This window comes from Macaca fascicularis, chromosome 5, assembly GCF_037993035.2.
Source record: "Macaca fascicularis isolate 582-1 chromosome 5, T2T-MFA8v1.1".
Classification (NCBI taxonomy): domain Eukaryota; kingdom Metazoa; phylum Chordata; class Mammalia; order Primates; family Cercopithecidae; genus Macaca; species Macaca fascicularis.
In genome coordinates this window covers 29,973,958-29,989,416 of record NC_088379.1, presented here as the reverse complement: position 1 = coordinate 29,989,416, position 15,459 = coordinate 29,973,958, and the positions used below count along the sequence as shown (strand labels likewise).

Here is a 15,459-nt window from a genome sequence, read left to right as displayed (position 1 = left end):
AGAAAAAGAATTTCCTGTTCTTCTTTTCATACTCCTGAGTATGGCGGTATCTGATTCTGTTTCTCCACAGTAATTGATAAGATTGCAAAACCTCTCTCACATCCCTCCTTTATTCCATATTGAGAGCTTGATTTTTTTCACTTGTTTGCAAAGCGCAGTTTGATTCCATTTTGCAGAGATCTTACTTTAAAGCTTTTTTTGTTTGTTTTCTTCAAAATCAAAGCTTCATTTTAATCAGTTAGTGATCCTGCCCCTTGGGAATCGATTTCTTTTTACACAAGACAAATCCAGGTCTATTAGGATCCAACATATTGAGTTGGAACACTGCATGTATTTCACTTACGAGCACATACATTCATTTTACACGATTCCTCAATGTGGCCAGAGGGGTTCGTGGTCTGCAATGTATCCACCTATAAAAAATACAAAAATATATGTCTGCTTTACAGGGATGTGAGTAGGGTTTTGCCAGCCTAGTTCCAAAGCTTGGACTGCACGTCTTGGCTGATAGTATTCTTTCCTTCTTTAAGATGTATTTGCAGTAGCCATAACCTCTTTCAGAAGCCATAGAGACATAACAGTCCTCACTACAATGAACAGCCCTGGGGCATCCAAATCAATACAGCTGGCTAATCTCAAGGATGCTATCTCTGACAAGAGATGTTTGCATGGTATAAGAAACATTGCATCTAGTGTGTTTCAGAGTTCAAGCTTTTCAAGGCTATGAAATGTCAAAAGAAGAGGGGCTGGGGAAGTGTTTTTTGCTTTATTTATATTACAAATACAAACAAGAATGAAATGGTAACTTTGCTGTCATTGCTTTCACAACTTGCACATCCCTAAGATCTCAGAGATATGAGCTGGATCTGAATGTTCACACCCTTCCAAGTAGCTCTAGTCTCTTAAGGCAATCATTAGATAGCTCACTTTCTCTATAGAAATCGGGTCAGGTTATATATGCTATCAACAAATGGCCTGCTGATTCTCTGGTCAAGGATGAATTGCTCCCCTCTTCAAAGTCATGACTGTAAAAGGGCAATGTTTCCCAACTTTGTTTCTAGTTTGGAAAAATAAAGTTATCATAAAAACTCCTTCAAAATATTTTGGTGCTAATGTCAGTTTTAAATAGTGTTAAATATTTCTCTGAACTTGTGCCTGACCAACAGGCAATTTCTACTTTCAGTGCTAGAAAGTACACAAAGTGTCTTTTTCCAATTCGGTGGTGGTGCAATTGATGTCAGTAAAATCTTAGTAAGTCTGAATATTGCCAAAAAATAAAAAATAAATCACTTTCATAGAGTAAACATGGTACATTTCGCTGCCCAAAGTATTAATTATTCTTAAAAATAAGTATTTTTAAGAATTAGGATAAGTAGAAGAGAAATATTCCAGTTGATTTCCAATGTAAGAATGCATCAGCACACCAGAGTCAAAGTAAAAAAGAAATTAACGACTTATTTCACTGAATGTTGGACCAACTTATTTGTGCAAGTAAATGGTGTAATAAAACAAGTAATGACTAACTGTAAAATTAATCGTTTAAAGAAAATAAAATGTATTAAAATGCTCTGACAATATATTATCAATATTAGCTGCATAAATTTAAGCAGCATTAAAATATGTCTCAATTTTAAAATGTAAATATTATCTTCTTCTAGAAATAAAAACAATATCTTTTTGTTTCTCGAGCAGCTTTGAAAATTAATACATATGGGGATATTCAGGCTAAGTACATAGAGCAGAACACATTTATCAAGGCATCTATGATAAGTGAATGTTTATGACTTAAATTTTTAGTTTCAGATAGTTCACCTTATTTTACACAAACCATATCACTGCACATTTAATTTTAAAATTCCTTATACGTAGATGAAAGCTAAATATTTCAAACTTTCTGATATTGTGTGTTATTTACTAACCAACTAAAACTACATTAAAGTAATGTATACCAGGACCACATTAGATTTTCCTATTACGCATTTTTCCTATATATGATATAATTCCATAGCGGTTATCAACTATTTAACTATTTTTGTGAAGTTATTCATTCAATTATCACATTCTGTACAAGGCTACGATGTGGTCTATGAAGGCAAATATCATGTAGTTAATGTTTCTTTTCAGTGTTGGCACATTGTTGGTAGCCCTGAAAATTGGATTAATGAATAAATGCATATTTGGAAATAACCAATTAGGGAAATCATATTACTTGTTATATCATAGTATCACATATATAATTTTAATATTTTGAAATCATATGGTTACCTTTGACTTTCTATTGTTTCTCATATTTTAGATTATGGAATACACCTCTTTCAAACTATAGTAAATGCTCTTTATTTTACTGGCATCCCATTTTGCCCCCTTTGTTTCCCATCTCTCTCTTAAATTTAGTCTAACAACCTAAAATTTCATTAAGCTTCTCTTGTTAATTCTTCTCCTATAATAGTATTTCTCTTCTTTTCTTAAGGGAAAGATACTATGTAAATTTTTATGCAAGGTTGTAAATAAATGAATAAATAAGTAAAGCATTTTTTTAAAAAATATAGGAAATTATAGGTGTCAAGTGTTTTAATTTTTATCTTCAGGACTTGATTTACACTTTTAACTTAAAAGCATCCCCAGGAATATAATGCATTTAAATATTATATTAATCATATTGCTATGCAGCATAATGAAGTCCACTTATTAAAATGTTATTGAGGAACAGAAACTCTCTCATTTCGTAGGTTAACTACATAAGAGCAGGCTTCTATTTTTGTGATTTAAGCTGTGATGTGCTGAACAAATGCAATGGTGTACTAATACTCACCTGTCACTAAAGCAAAAAGAAATAGGTTCTTTTCTAACCATTAAAGATTAACGTTTAGAAACAAAAAGTGCCTATCTTGAATCACTTATTGAGTTTATACACAACTACTTAGGAATCACCATTCTGAAAACTGTCTTTGGTGAGGGTCAAAGTAGAAATGGATGTTACCAGGATGTGTTGGTTTTGATTTGAATCAGCTAATTAAAATGGCCCTAGAAGCAATTTGCAGATCACAGACACTGAGGAGATAGGCTGTAGTAAATCAGACCAAACCAATCTTTCAGTCAGGTCCAATTCAGCTGAAGTTGTATAGACACGGCCTTTGTCTTCGCCTTTCAACCTTTCTCCTGGATTTGTTCTATCACCCAGGCAACAAGTCACACACACACACACACACACACACACGGAGATGAAACCACATCACTCCTTCATGCTTTCTACAAGGTTATCTCTGTGTCTCACTCAGTCCATTTCCTACCCCAGAGACTAAATTAAGCTGCAAACTTTACTTAAAAAAAAAAAAAAAAAACAGTAAAATGTTAACTTATATAAAAGCTATATTCTTTACCTTCTCTAGACCTCCCTGGCAAACCATAGGTAACTAGTGCTAGGAGAAGAAAACTGAATTATGCAGAGAATTGGAAAAGGACTCAGACCTGGGTACAAGAACACACTGAACACCCACACATAGGAATAAACCTGTCCTTTATGATCCTGAAAAACTTCAAAACAACCAACAGGGAAATATGTATATTTTAAAAGAAACAGATGTCTATTTTTCTTCTTATGTTTATTAGGTATGCTTCAATACTAAATCATGCACTATATAATTGGTGTAGATTCAGTACAAGTATCTGTTGAATGTGTTTGCATATAATTGGCAATATCTATAATGAGTTCATGAATATTCATTATCTTTTTCCTTGTCTAATGTTCAAATCTAGGGAAAAATAAAAAGTATGATATAAAATGCAGAGTATGGTCCATGACCCAGAAAATCAAATTGATGTTAGCTTCCACAGTCTAGGAAAAGGAAGTTGACGTTAATTTTTAGAGCATAAATGCGTAATACAGGAGCTGAACCATTTGTTAAGAATAACCAATGCTATTATTAACACTGAAAAGTTTATCTGGTTTTTTTGTTTGTTTGTTTGTTTGTTTTGAATACTAGAAAACCATTTGAAATGAAAGCCGGGACACAGAGTGAACATGGGATTTAAGAAAGTGGAGGACTATGAGAAGGACAATTCTGGATGGTATTTTGGTATTTTACTTTCTTCTGATTTATACAAGTAATATATCAAAAACCATAAATGATAATAATTATTCATTACAGTGACACTTGTATAGATGTTGATGGGGCTCAAGAAACACCACCCCAAAATATGGTACCTTGGCATTTGAGAAAACAGCAGGAGCAGTAAAGCCAACTCTCACCTACCCCTTGCCCTTCTCCCTTGAAGCAGGTCATAAGACTCTCATTTGAGAGGTGCCCTCCACATACCCGGAGGAAAGGAACATGCTCATCTTTGAAGACACAGTGCCACAAAGAAGAATCTGAACAAACAGGCCTTGCTAAGTTCCCCTCTGTTTATAGACATTAAATCACACCTCTTTTGTCCAATCATGCTCTTCTATGACTACCCACCTGTTCATCAAACCCAAACATTAAAAACATATGTTTACTTACTTCTTTGGGTCTTCATTTTTTAATGAGGACTCCCATGTCATGGAAAACTTATATTAAATATAAGTTTCATGCTTTGCTGTTATTATTCTATCTTTTGTTATAGGTGTCTCAGCTATGAATCTAGCAATGGGTCATAAAAAGAAATATTTTCTCTCCTACAATGTTTATTACAAGATTGCATTTAACTATCTAATTTAACCTCAAAAAGTCCTTGTAAAGTAGGAACCATATTTTTCTCATTTTACACTTGAAACAGAAGCTCAGAGAGTTTAATCTCCTTATATAAAATCACACAGGTAAGTGGTAGAATTAGGGTTCATATCAGACAGAGTCCCTTTACATTATGTTGCCTCATATTTATTTTTTTAAATCCAAGTTCAAATCTTTTAAAAATAGACAGCAAAGTTATCATTGTAGTATCTCCATTTTTGGCACCGTTTAAGAAAAAATAAGCAAACTTATACAAGTTTGCTAAACTAATATGAACAAAAGTGTTAAGAAACTCAGTTCTAGAAACTTCCATATATATCATATTCTATCATGATTATTTAAATTCACAAATATATAAAGATTCTATCATAATTATTTAAATAGATGCATACCTAAGAAGCAACTTCTACATACCTGAAAGTTGTCTAAATTGCAACAAGTAAAGAAAAAGAATTAAAAGATTCATTCTATCCAATCAAAGAAAGGGAAGTCTATACCCATTTATGTATGTGATAGTACACACACACACACAAAGGCCATTAGCAACCGTTTGAACTATACTCTTAAAAATAAGTATTTCAGTCTGTGAGTCAACCACTGATTAGCTACGTAAGAAAAGGAGACAGAGGCCAGGCGTGGTGGCCCAGGCTTGTAATCCCAGCACTTTGGGAGGATGAGGCGGGTGGATCACCTGAGGTCAGGAGTTCAAGACAAGCCTGCCCAGTATGGAAAAAACCCATCTCTACTAAAAATACAAAATTAGCCGGGCATGGTGGCACATGCCTGTAATCCCAGCTACTTGGCAGGCTGAGGCAGGAGAATCGCTTGAACCTGGGAGGCAGAGGTTGCGGTCAGCCTAGATTGCACCATTGCACTCCAGCCTGGGCAACAAGAGCGAAACTCCGCCTCAAAAAAAAAAAAAAAAGAAAAGAAAAGGAGAGAAAAGGAGACAGGAGATAGAAAATGTTATACGAATTCCTCATCATGGATACTTGGGCCCTGACTTCAGAGTATAAATGATTTGGGAATTTACAAAAGAATGCCTTGGGGCCAGGAGCGGTGGCTCAGGCCTGTAATCCCAGCACTTTGGGAGGCTGAGGTGGGTGGATCACGAGGTCAGAAGATCGAGACTATCCTGGCTAACACGGTGAAACCCCGTCTCTACTAAAAATACAGAAAAAATGTGCCGGGCGTGGTGGCGGGCACCTGTAGTCCCAGCTACTCGGGAGACTGAGGCAGGAGAATGGCGTGAACCCGGGAGGCGGAGCTTGCAGTGAGCCGAGATGGCGCCACTGCACTCCAGCCTGGGCGACAGAGTGAGACTCCGTCTCTAAAAAAAAAAAAAAAAGAAGAAGAATGCCTTGGGTTGGATAGCCAAGCAATCAATGTTTCCTGACTGAATGATTGTTAAAATCATGGAATCTCAGGATTTATTAGAAAGAATACCATATGTTATGTATAAGTTCAGTCATGTAAGAGGCATGGAAGGAAATACAGTCCCGGTTCTGAGGAAACTTTTATTTATCTTTTGAAATGGTAAAACTATTTCCTATAGTTTCACTTACTTGGCTCTTTCATTTTTCTCTCCAAGGTTACAATCTGCTTATATGCACAAAGTTAACAGGAAGGTACAAGGTGAGGTCAGAAAACAGTGAGAGGATTTAGTTTCCCTTCCTAAACCAGAGATTTCCTTAATTCCACTCAACTCCATCATGAGCTGTTTTTCCTATATTTTCTACTTAGTTGAAGGCTACATATCATAGAATCGAGTATAATAAGAGAAAACAACAAATGTAACAAAGCTGTTCTGAACATCCTCAATTAGACATACACAGACAAATTAATTCAATAACTATCAAAAGACAGAGTATTCAAATAAAACAACTATTTGTCAAGAAAATGCTAATGCAATTAAGTATGTAAAGACTGGTGCTCTAGAAGAGCCTATTCTTCAGTGTTAAATCATCTTTCTCTTTATTGTTTTTATAAAGACAACCATTTTATTTGTTTCCGTGTTTTTTTTTTTTTTTTTTTTTTTTTTAAATGACAGAGTCTTGCTCTGTCACCCAGGCTGGAATGCAGTGGCACAATCTCAGCCAACTGCAACTTCTGCCTCCTGGATTCAAGCGATTCTCCTGTCTGTCTCCTGAGTAGCTGGGATTACAGGCATGTGCCACCACGCCCAGCTACTTTTTGTTTTTTTAGTAAAGACGGGGATTTCGCCATGTTGGTCAGGCTGATCTCAAACTCCTGATCTCAGTTGATCCACCTGCCTCAACCGCCCAAAGTGCTAGGATTACAGGCATGAGCCGCCCCACCTGGCCAGAAAAGAATGATTTAAAAAAAAACACTCTTTCTAAATCAGGGAAGGATGGAGATTACTACAAATAGACCATACCACTATGCACTATGTAAGTAAAACATTAGACCGGATCCCAGCTTTAGAGCTCTAATTACATTTGGCCAAGGTTAAGAGTTAATGCATTTCCATTCTGAAGGCTCACAATAAAAATGTAAAATGGCACAAACTTAAACTATCATCATTATCCTCTTCAGGCCATAATACTGGCCACCTTTGGAAACAAAAGCAGTATTGGCTGGTATTCATGTGCCAAGGCTGCCTGAGAGAAACAGAGGCTAGATGCTAATGAGAAGATGAAGTGAATAGCAAGTTTGGCTGTCCTTAAATGACACTTAAATTGCAATCATGTGCCTGAAAAATTGAGAGCTACTTGGGGAGCCTTGAACACCCACAGAGAAGAGTAGAAAAATACAAAGTATTTCCAGGTGATGGATAAACCCACTAAGTTTGATCTACAAACAAGCAAATTAAGTAAATGCCCAAGGAATTAATTGAGACTTGAATTTGTAAATGTGAGAAAGTACAAAATTAGAAATTCCAAATAGCTTCCTCTTTATAAAAAATATGTTAAAATTCTAAGAATTGGCACAGTGATTATATATGATCCCTTTGGTTGATAATAGATGAATTTCTAAGCTGAATATAATTCTCTTTTAATATGATTTGTGGTTTACCAGCTTCAAAAATCTGTGCTTTCTAATTATTAGAAAGTTCTAGAAATGTTTTCGGAAACACTTTTTGTAAACACTAAGACACTAATTTAAGGATTGATGTGAACATATTTAAATATTGATTTTGGTACACAGAAAGACGTTACATTACTATTTAAAGTAGAAATACAATTTCAGAAATGAGGAGACCAGGGACTGGGCCCGGTGGCTCTTGCCTGTAATCCCAGCACTTTAGGAGGCGGAGGAGGGCAGATTGCCTGAGCGCAGGAGTTTGAGACCAGCCTAGGCAACATGGCAAAACCCCGTCTCTACTAAAAACACAAAAAAACAGCCGGGTGTGGTGGTGAGCGCCTGAAATAATCTCAGCTACTCAGGAGGCTGAGGCAGGAGAATCGCTTCAATCCGAGAGGCAGAGGTTGCAGTGAGCAGGGATTGCAACACTGCACTCCATCCTGGACGACACAGAGGGAGACTTCGTCTCCATTAAAACAAACAAACAAAAAATGGAGTAAGGAGGCCATTTGGAATCATTCTTTACCAGATTATTTACTTTACTAGTGATAATGCTGAAACCCAGAGAGGTGACAGGACATGCTCAATATAACATTGCAGACCTTAGATTAAAAGCAAATGTATTCACTCTCAATTCAGTTCTTTATTTCCACTTAAATTATGAGAATTATATCACAAAGACGTTGAAGATTTGGGGATGAGATTAAACAAAGATTAAGTGTCTCTAATTCCAGTACAACACAGTTGTGAAATGCAGGAAAGATAAGTTACATTGGTATCCCTTTAATTTATAGCAAATTTTGCATTAATAATGTCAGTTGGTTCATCAGAAAGAGTAAACAGTAATGCAAAAATCCCAGCAAAATGTGTTAAATACCAAAAAAAATTCTTTGTAGTAAAGTTTCTGTGTGATGTGAGATGAATTTGCAGAATCTCCTTTTATTTTTGAAGAGTTGGAAAACAATCATAAAATATAATAAAAGTTACTTTAAGTTTTGTCATAGTTTCATTTTAAATTTTGGGGGGATGGTTCCAATCAATATAACATATAATTTTAATATGCATATTGTATAAAAAGGACTGAAAATCTTACACTTCAAAATAGATCATAAGTCTTAAAATGCTTAATTACAAGGCAATATGGTGTTTCTCAACAGAACAAAAAAAAAAGATTACATGCTTCTCTTTTGCTCTTTTGTCTTATAAGTGCAGTGTGATGTATTAGTTTAATTAAAGTCTACCAAATTATCATAAAGATTTTATGTGCTGCAAATAATTGGCTTTTTGTTCTCTGCTCACTTTTTGTTAATGGAAGCAGAATTTTTTTTTAGTGATACTTGGTATAAGATACCAGAACGCTACAGGGAAGAAAGGCAAATGAGGTGTCTAATGAAGTGACCTTTGGCATCTTGGACTGGAAATAAAATGAAGTCTGCACTAATGCAATGAAAAAGTCAATGTTTCCAAAGGGTTAAAAGGATAGATCATATTATGGCTCAAAGCCAAACTACACCAAGAATCCTTCCATATATAAAAATGACAATCCTATTAATATGAAAAGCTGATAGGCTCTAAAATTAAGTAAAATGTACAACCAGATAAGATTTTTTAAATGTATACTAGAACGAATCAATCGTTTTATGTGAAAGATTTAGGTTGTAATTCAGATAGAGTTATACTACCAGGTACCTCTTTAGTAATAGGCAAATATAGCACACAGGTGAACATAGAATTAATAAATGTAACATAGTAAATGAACGTTATTTCAGAAAGTAACAGTACTAACATAACCACTCTTACTAAAGGTGAGTAGGAACAAATTATAATTAAAATATACAAGCATTTACATGGCACTGCTATTTCTAACAGTAATATAATAAAAACTGAGAATAACCTCGGAACTTGAAATCAGCCCACTGATTATAGAATCTGAAAGTCAGAAACTACCAGTGACTCCCATAAAGTGTGATTCTAAAGCACTTTACATAATATTCATAGGACATAAATGATAATCAGCAGTGCTTCTTTTGTTAAAATTATGTGATCACCACTCATTTACTATTGCCTTGAAAGAAGCATAATGTATGTATTACAGGATTCCTGAAATGTTTGCGCTTTAAATTCATCCCCTGAATTACTTTTTAAAAAATTTCTGCTGTTATTCTTGGCATCAAAACATGTTAAGAATTTCAATTAGTGATACTAAGATTCTACTGAGAGTTTATAAGGTTTCAGGCTGACGTGCCAGGTCTCTAGGAAATAGATACTATCCAGTGACCATATTTTACAAAGAAGGAACTCAGTAACTAAGAAATTAACTTTCCCCAAATCACAGATCTAAAATGGCAGTATTGAAATTTTAAGCACAGGAAGTCTCATTCTAGTCTTTGTTCTCTTAAGCAGACTACACTCTACTGCCTCTCCAATTAGTGATTACATTGTTCTTAAAAGCAAGTTAGTTCACACTTGCTATATCTTTTCAAACGTACCTCAACAACACTTTTTGGGTAGAGAATATTACTGGGATTTTTAATATATCCATAAAAATTAGTATCTAGCTAACCTTAAGTTCTTAACTGAAACTCTCTCTCCTACTTACACACACACACCTCAAAATAATAATCATATTTCTGAAGAACAACCAATATGTGTACCTAATGATATACTCAAATGGTGTTAAGCCTATAGGTTTTCCTCATTTCTTAAAGGCACCACTTTGTTCTTGTGAAATCTTATGACCTCAAAAGCCAAACTAAAAATTAAGCCAAGAAAATGATAGTCTCCCCAACTCGTGATACATTTTTTTTCAAAGATAATTCTCTCATTGGTTGTCTCTGAAGAAACAGTCTCAGGAAGGAATGTTCCTCAGTGAGTGCACATGCATATTTAAACAGATATACTGGATTTACTTCATTTGTTTCAAGCCAAAGAGTGAAAGGGAATCTTTGACAAAACTGTCATCTTTAAAACATGGTGATATTTCATTTTCCCCTTCTGCACTATTTAGATTGCTTGGAACTGAAATGCTTCCAGCAGCTCCTATGTCCAATTTTTCAAAGTTGTCACTTCCTAGCAAATCTGCTTAAGCAAAATACTTATGTTGTTAGAAAACAGAACAAACATACATTATAGAATACATTCCATTCTTCTTTGCAGGTCAGAGTCTTATTCAAGAATGGGAACTTGGAAGAACATGTGGAAATAAATTAGAAGATGACTATGATGGATTGATTTAAGTCAATGAATGTGGTACACCTCTGATTAGTTTCCAAAGATACACTTGGACTTAGTTGAGTATTAGTTTTCCACTCAATAATCATATGATCAAAATGTTATTTTCAATGCATTCACCAAAGGTCATAAAATTTAAAAGAACAAATCCAGAGGAAAATGGGACAATGAAAGACGACCATGGTTACTCTTCCTTAGTTCATGTCTATAGCAGCTATTATAATGTACTTGTCAACATTTTATGTCTCAGAGGGAAATGAAAAATTGCCAAGCGTTACACTTGTAGACCTGTGGCCTTTCTGAAATGTGGACATCATAACTCATATCTTTTTTTTTTTTTTTTTTTGCTATGGAGTTTCGCTCTGTTCCCCAGGCTGCAGTGCAGTGGTGCAATCTTGGCTTACTGCAGCCTCCGCCTCTCGGGTTCAAGTGATTCACCTGCCTCAGCCTCCCGAGTAGCTGGGATTACAAATACGCATCAACATGCCTGTCTAATTTTTGTGTTTTAAGTAGAGATGGGGTTTCACCATGTTGACCTCAAACTCCTCACCTAGTGATCCGCCCGCCTCAGCCTCTCAAAGTGTTGGGATTACAAGCGTAATTCACTGTGCCCATCTTATAACTCATATCTTATAATAGCTGAATGAGAGAAAGCACAACAGAAGCAAAATTCGAAATAATGATTGCAAGAATCAATTGTATGAAAGGAAACAAAACTTGTCATTCCTAAGCAACTTCCAAATGTAAGAATAAATACGTTTGAAAGGTTCAGTGATGCTGTCTTGAAATATTGCTCAATATCCTTAGCATAGAGTAACTTTCTGAATATATACACACACACACTTACATACATACTCCAAGTTGTATATATTTAGATATACAATATTTATCATAAGTGGAACTTATTCCCGTCTATGCATGATTACATAATGCTTGCTGAAATTAATCTTTTCAAACTTGTGCCCTGAAAATTACCTAAGACTTACAATTCCTTCCATTACTTTTAAAAGCTAGTCATGTCTCAGCAAAAGCCAAGATTGCTTATGGTGTACAATCTGAAACCCAATTCTCTCTCGGCACTTTAACAGTAGATCTGTCACCCTTTAACACCACAAAATCAATACCCTGGAATGTCATGGTTCTCTGATGGCCCACAAAGTCAAGGCATGATCAATTTCAACTTCCTTACTAGACAGAAATAGACTTAGACAAATAAAAGATTCCATTCAAGTTAAATTCAATAAAACAAAAGAATAAAGGAAGAAGGAGTCAAAATTGTTAGAATTCAGTCCAACAAATTAACACTTAAAGCTAAATCAATTTTTTAAGCCAACTAAATTGCACACCTAGTCATAAGGTATGTATTATAACTTGTAAAAAGCATATGAATTACTCCAATCCATAGATTAAGAAATACTATCAATTAGGTATGTCTTCATTACATTTGGTAATAAACAACAGGAGAAGGATGGCGTCTGAGTTCTGTACTATGTATGCCTAGAACGTAAGAGCAGAATTCTTATATTTCTTGTCATAAACTGTATATCATACATAGAACAGTCCCTGATGCAGAGTAAGCCCTTAATAAATATCTAATTACTCTATGAAAAGTACTGCATACTTTAAATACATCTGGCACATAAACTCTATGAGGGCAAAGGCTCACACTTTCTTGTTCACTGCAATGCCCCTGGCTTCTGTAGTGCCTAGCACATTAGCGGGCACTCAGTGAACATCTGCTGATTCGAATAAACAGAGGTTTCGGTGGCATTTAAATGATAGACTTCGAGAGTTTTTTTCTGTAATAAACACTTTATACACCACCAGTTTTATTTTGCTCCAAAATTTTGACATACATAAACACAAAGACTTATTATTTAGTAACACTTTAAAAAGCCAGGCCTAAGAGTTAGGAGGCATGGAGTGTGGTTTTGGTTCACTAATTTGCTGTGTAACTTTGCCTCTCCATGTCTCTCCAGTTTCATCTATAAAATGCAAAGGAAGGGTACAGAGAAAGCAAGACGGTTCTCAAGTATCCTCTCGGGAATATGTAGGTATATACCCTCCTGGGTATGTGTAGAGACAGGGATTCAGAAGAAATCAATGAAAGGGACTCTAGAGGTCAGAGAAAAGCAGGAAAGCAAAATCCTATTAAGAGAGTTAAAAGAAACTGAAATCACTCAATTGAGCAAAGAAAATGCTGTAAAAGCATAAGTGAAGGAAAACTACATGGGAGAACTTAGAAGCACATGGTACCAAGACCTCGGGTCCTACTTCCAGTCCCACTAAATGGAGTATGGGATGGCCCATTCCTTTGTCTCCCAATGTCATAGAAATTAAAAAGAAAAACATTCACACTCCCATCTAGCTTGCCCCTAGGGAAGCTGTGGGACATAATTCTGACCAATAAGATATACAGAAAAATCTTTGGGAAGGGAATCCCTCCTAGAATAGAAAGGAAATGGGATGAGGTGAAGTTTTCCCTCATCTTTCTCCCCACCTGAAATAGGGACTTAGTGGCTGGAGAGACAGCAACCCTCTGGGGAATACAGGAAAGAAAATCAAATGTTAAGGATGGTAGGCAGGAGAAAAGCGGAAGTTGCTGATGACTTCTAGAGTCTTGTATAAGGAAAACCTAAACCCCTCATTCCACTATGGTGAATCTGTTACTTGCAGCTGAGTGCATTCCTAAGCAATATGTTTCCAAAAAAGAAAAAAAAAAAAAAACAGATAGAAGGATTAGCCAAAAAAAGAGAAGAAAAACTCAATGTATGATTATGAGGGATCCATGATGCTACTAACAGACACTAAATAGAGGGCTGCAGGTGTTTTCGTTTGATCAACTACCATGTTTCACACTTTTACATTGCTGACACCGTGCAGAAAGGAGACCACTTTCAAGTGTAAAATCTCTGAACCAGGAATCAGAAGACATGGGTTTCACTTCTGGCTCTTTCACTTAAAAACACACTCAACTTTTAACAAGAAATTCTTCAATATAAAATAGAAGATAGGCTGGGTGTGGTGGCTCATGACTCTAATCTCAACATATTGGGAGGCCAAGGTGGGTGGATTGCTTGAAGTCAGGAGTTTGAGAACAGGCTGGCCAACATAGTAAAACCTCATTTCTACAAACACTCAAAAATTAGCTGGGTGTGGTGGCACACGCCTGTAGTCCCCGCTACTTGGGAGGTTGAGGCGTGAGAATCACTTGAACCTGGGAGGAAGAGGTTGCAGTGAGCCGAGATTGTGCTACTGCACTACAGCCTGGGCGACAGACTGAGACTTTGTCTCAAAAAAAAAAAAAAAAAAAAAAAGGAAGGATTACATATATAAATAGAAAGCATAGCATTTATTTGATAAAGGAATTGTTAGAATTAACAAGATAATGCATGTAAAAACACTTTCTAAAAATTTACAGCACTTTACTAATAGCTGTGCATATGGGATGACGTAAGTAAAATACTGAGCACAATTTGGGTCACACAGTAAGTCCTTTTTTATCATTACCACTGTTATACAAACATATTTGTCCATAGCTCCTTGAGAAAATCCCTGCCTTGCTGGACACACAGTCCTTCAGAAGGCATATTCCTGCCTCATGACTCTTCTCTTCTAGGCATGACAGATAGAATGAAGAGCCAACTCTTAACCCAGGCAGCGCCACAGTTTCTCTCCCTGACATTTGAAATAGCCACCCAAACACAGCGGCAGTTTTGTAGGTAAACAGGCATACAACAGGCAAATTCAGGCACTATGAAGTTGTTGGCCATGCTTTACCTCTAGAGAAGAAAAAGATAACAAAGAAAGAGAAAGAGAAAGAGAGGGAGGAAGAGAGGATACACATGATGGCCTTGAATTTCCAATCCATTTCTGAAGATTAGGTCCTATGTATTCCCAACTTTAGCATAAAATATCTTTTGCTGATTTCTCATATTGGAAACCAAAGAGTTTTAACTAAATACATTCATTTTAGTGTTGGCATTGAAACATGTTTCAAGCGGGTTATAAAAAATCTGAACCTATGAAAGTGTACAAGAAAAGGTGTCCCATAACCAAGTGCGGTGGATCATGCTTGTAATCCCAGCACCTTGGGAGTCTGAGGTGGGCAGATCACATGAGGTCAGGAGTTAGAGACCAGCCTGGTCAACATGGTGAAACCCCATCTCTACTAAAAATACATAATTACCCAGCGTAGTGACAGGCATCTGTGATTGTAGCTACTCAGGAGGCTGAGGCATGAGAATCACTTGGACCCTGGAGGTGGAGGTTGCAATGAGCCAAGATCACACCAATGCCCTCCAGCCTGGGCGACAGAGCAAAACTCCATCTCAAAGAAAAAAAAAAAAAGAAAAGACTATCCATATTCCCTTCTGCTTCTATCATTTTACGTTACCGCCATGATTTTATGATAAAATTTCATAAAGCATTCTATGAAATGAAAAGGCATTTACAATTAATAACAGAGGAT

General features: G+C 36.0%; 1 protein-coding gene across 17 annotated transcripts in view; it reads right to left on the bottom strand.

Moving 5' to 3' along the window:
- PCDH7 (protocadherin 7) overlaps window positions 1–15,459 on the bottom strand; it is a 427,911-nt gene that overhangs the window by 360,440 nt on the left and 52,012 nt on the right. For 4 of the 17 annotated variants that reach the window (XM_045392223.3, XM_074039505.1, XM_065544846.2 and 1 more), the window contains exon 2: window positions 354–413. The exons of the other annotated variants lie outside the window; for them this stretch is intronic. In XM_045392223.3, the coding sequence (XP_045248158.2) occupies window positions 354–413 (60 nt within the window). The remainder of the gene's footprint in view (window positions 1–353; window positions 414–15,459) is intronic. 17 annotated transcript variants of the gene reach the window in all.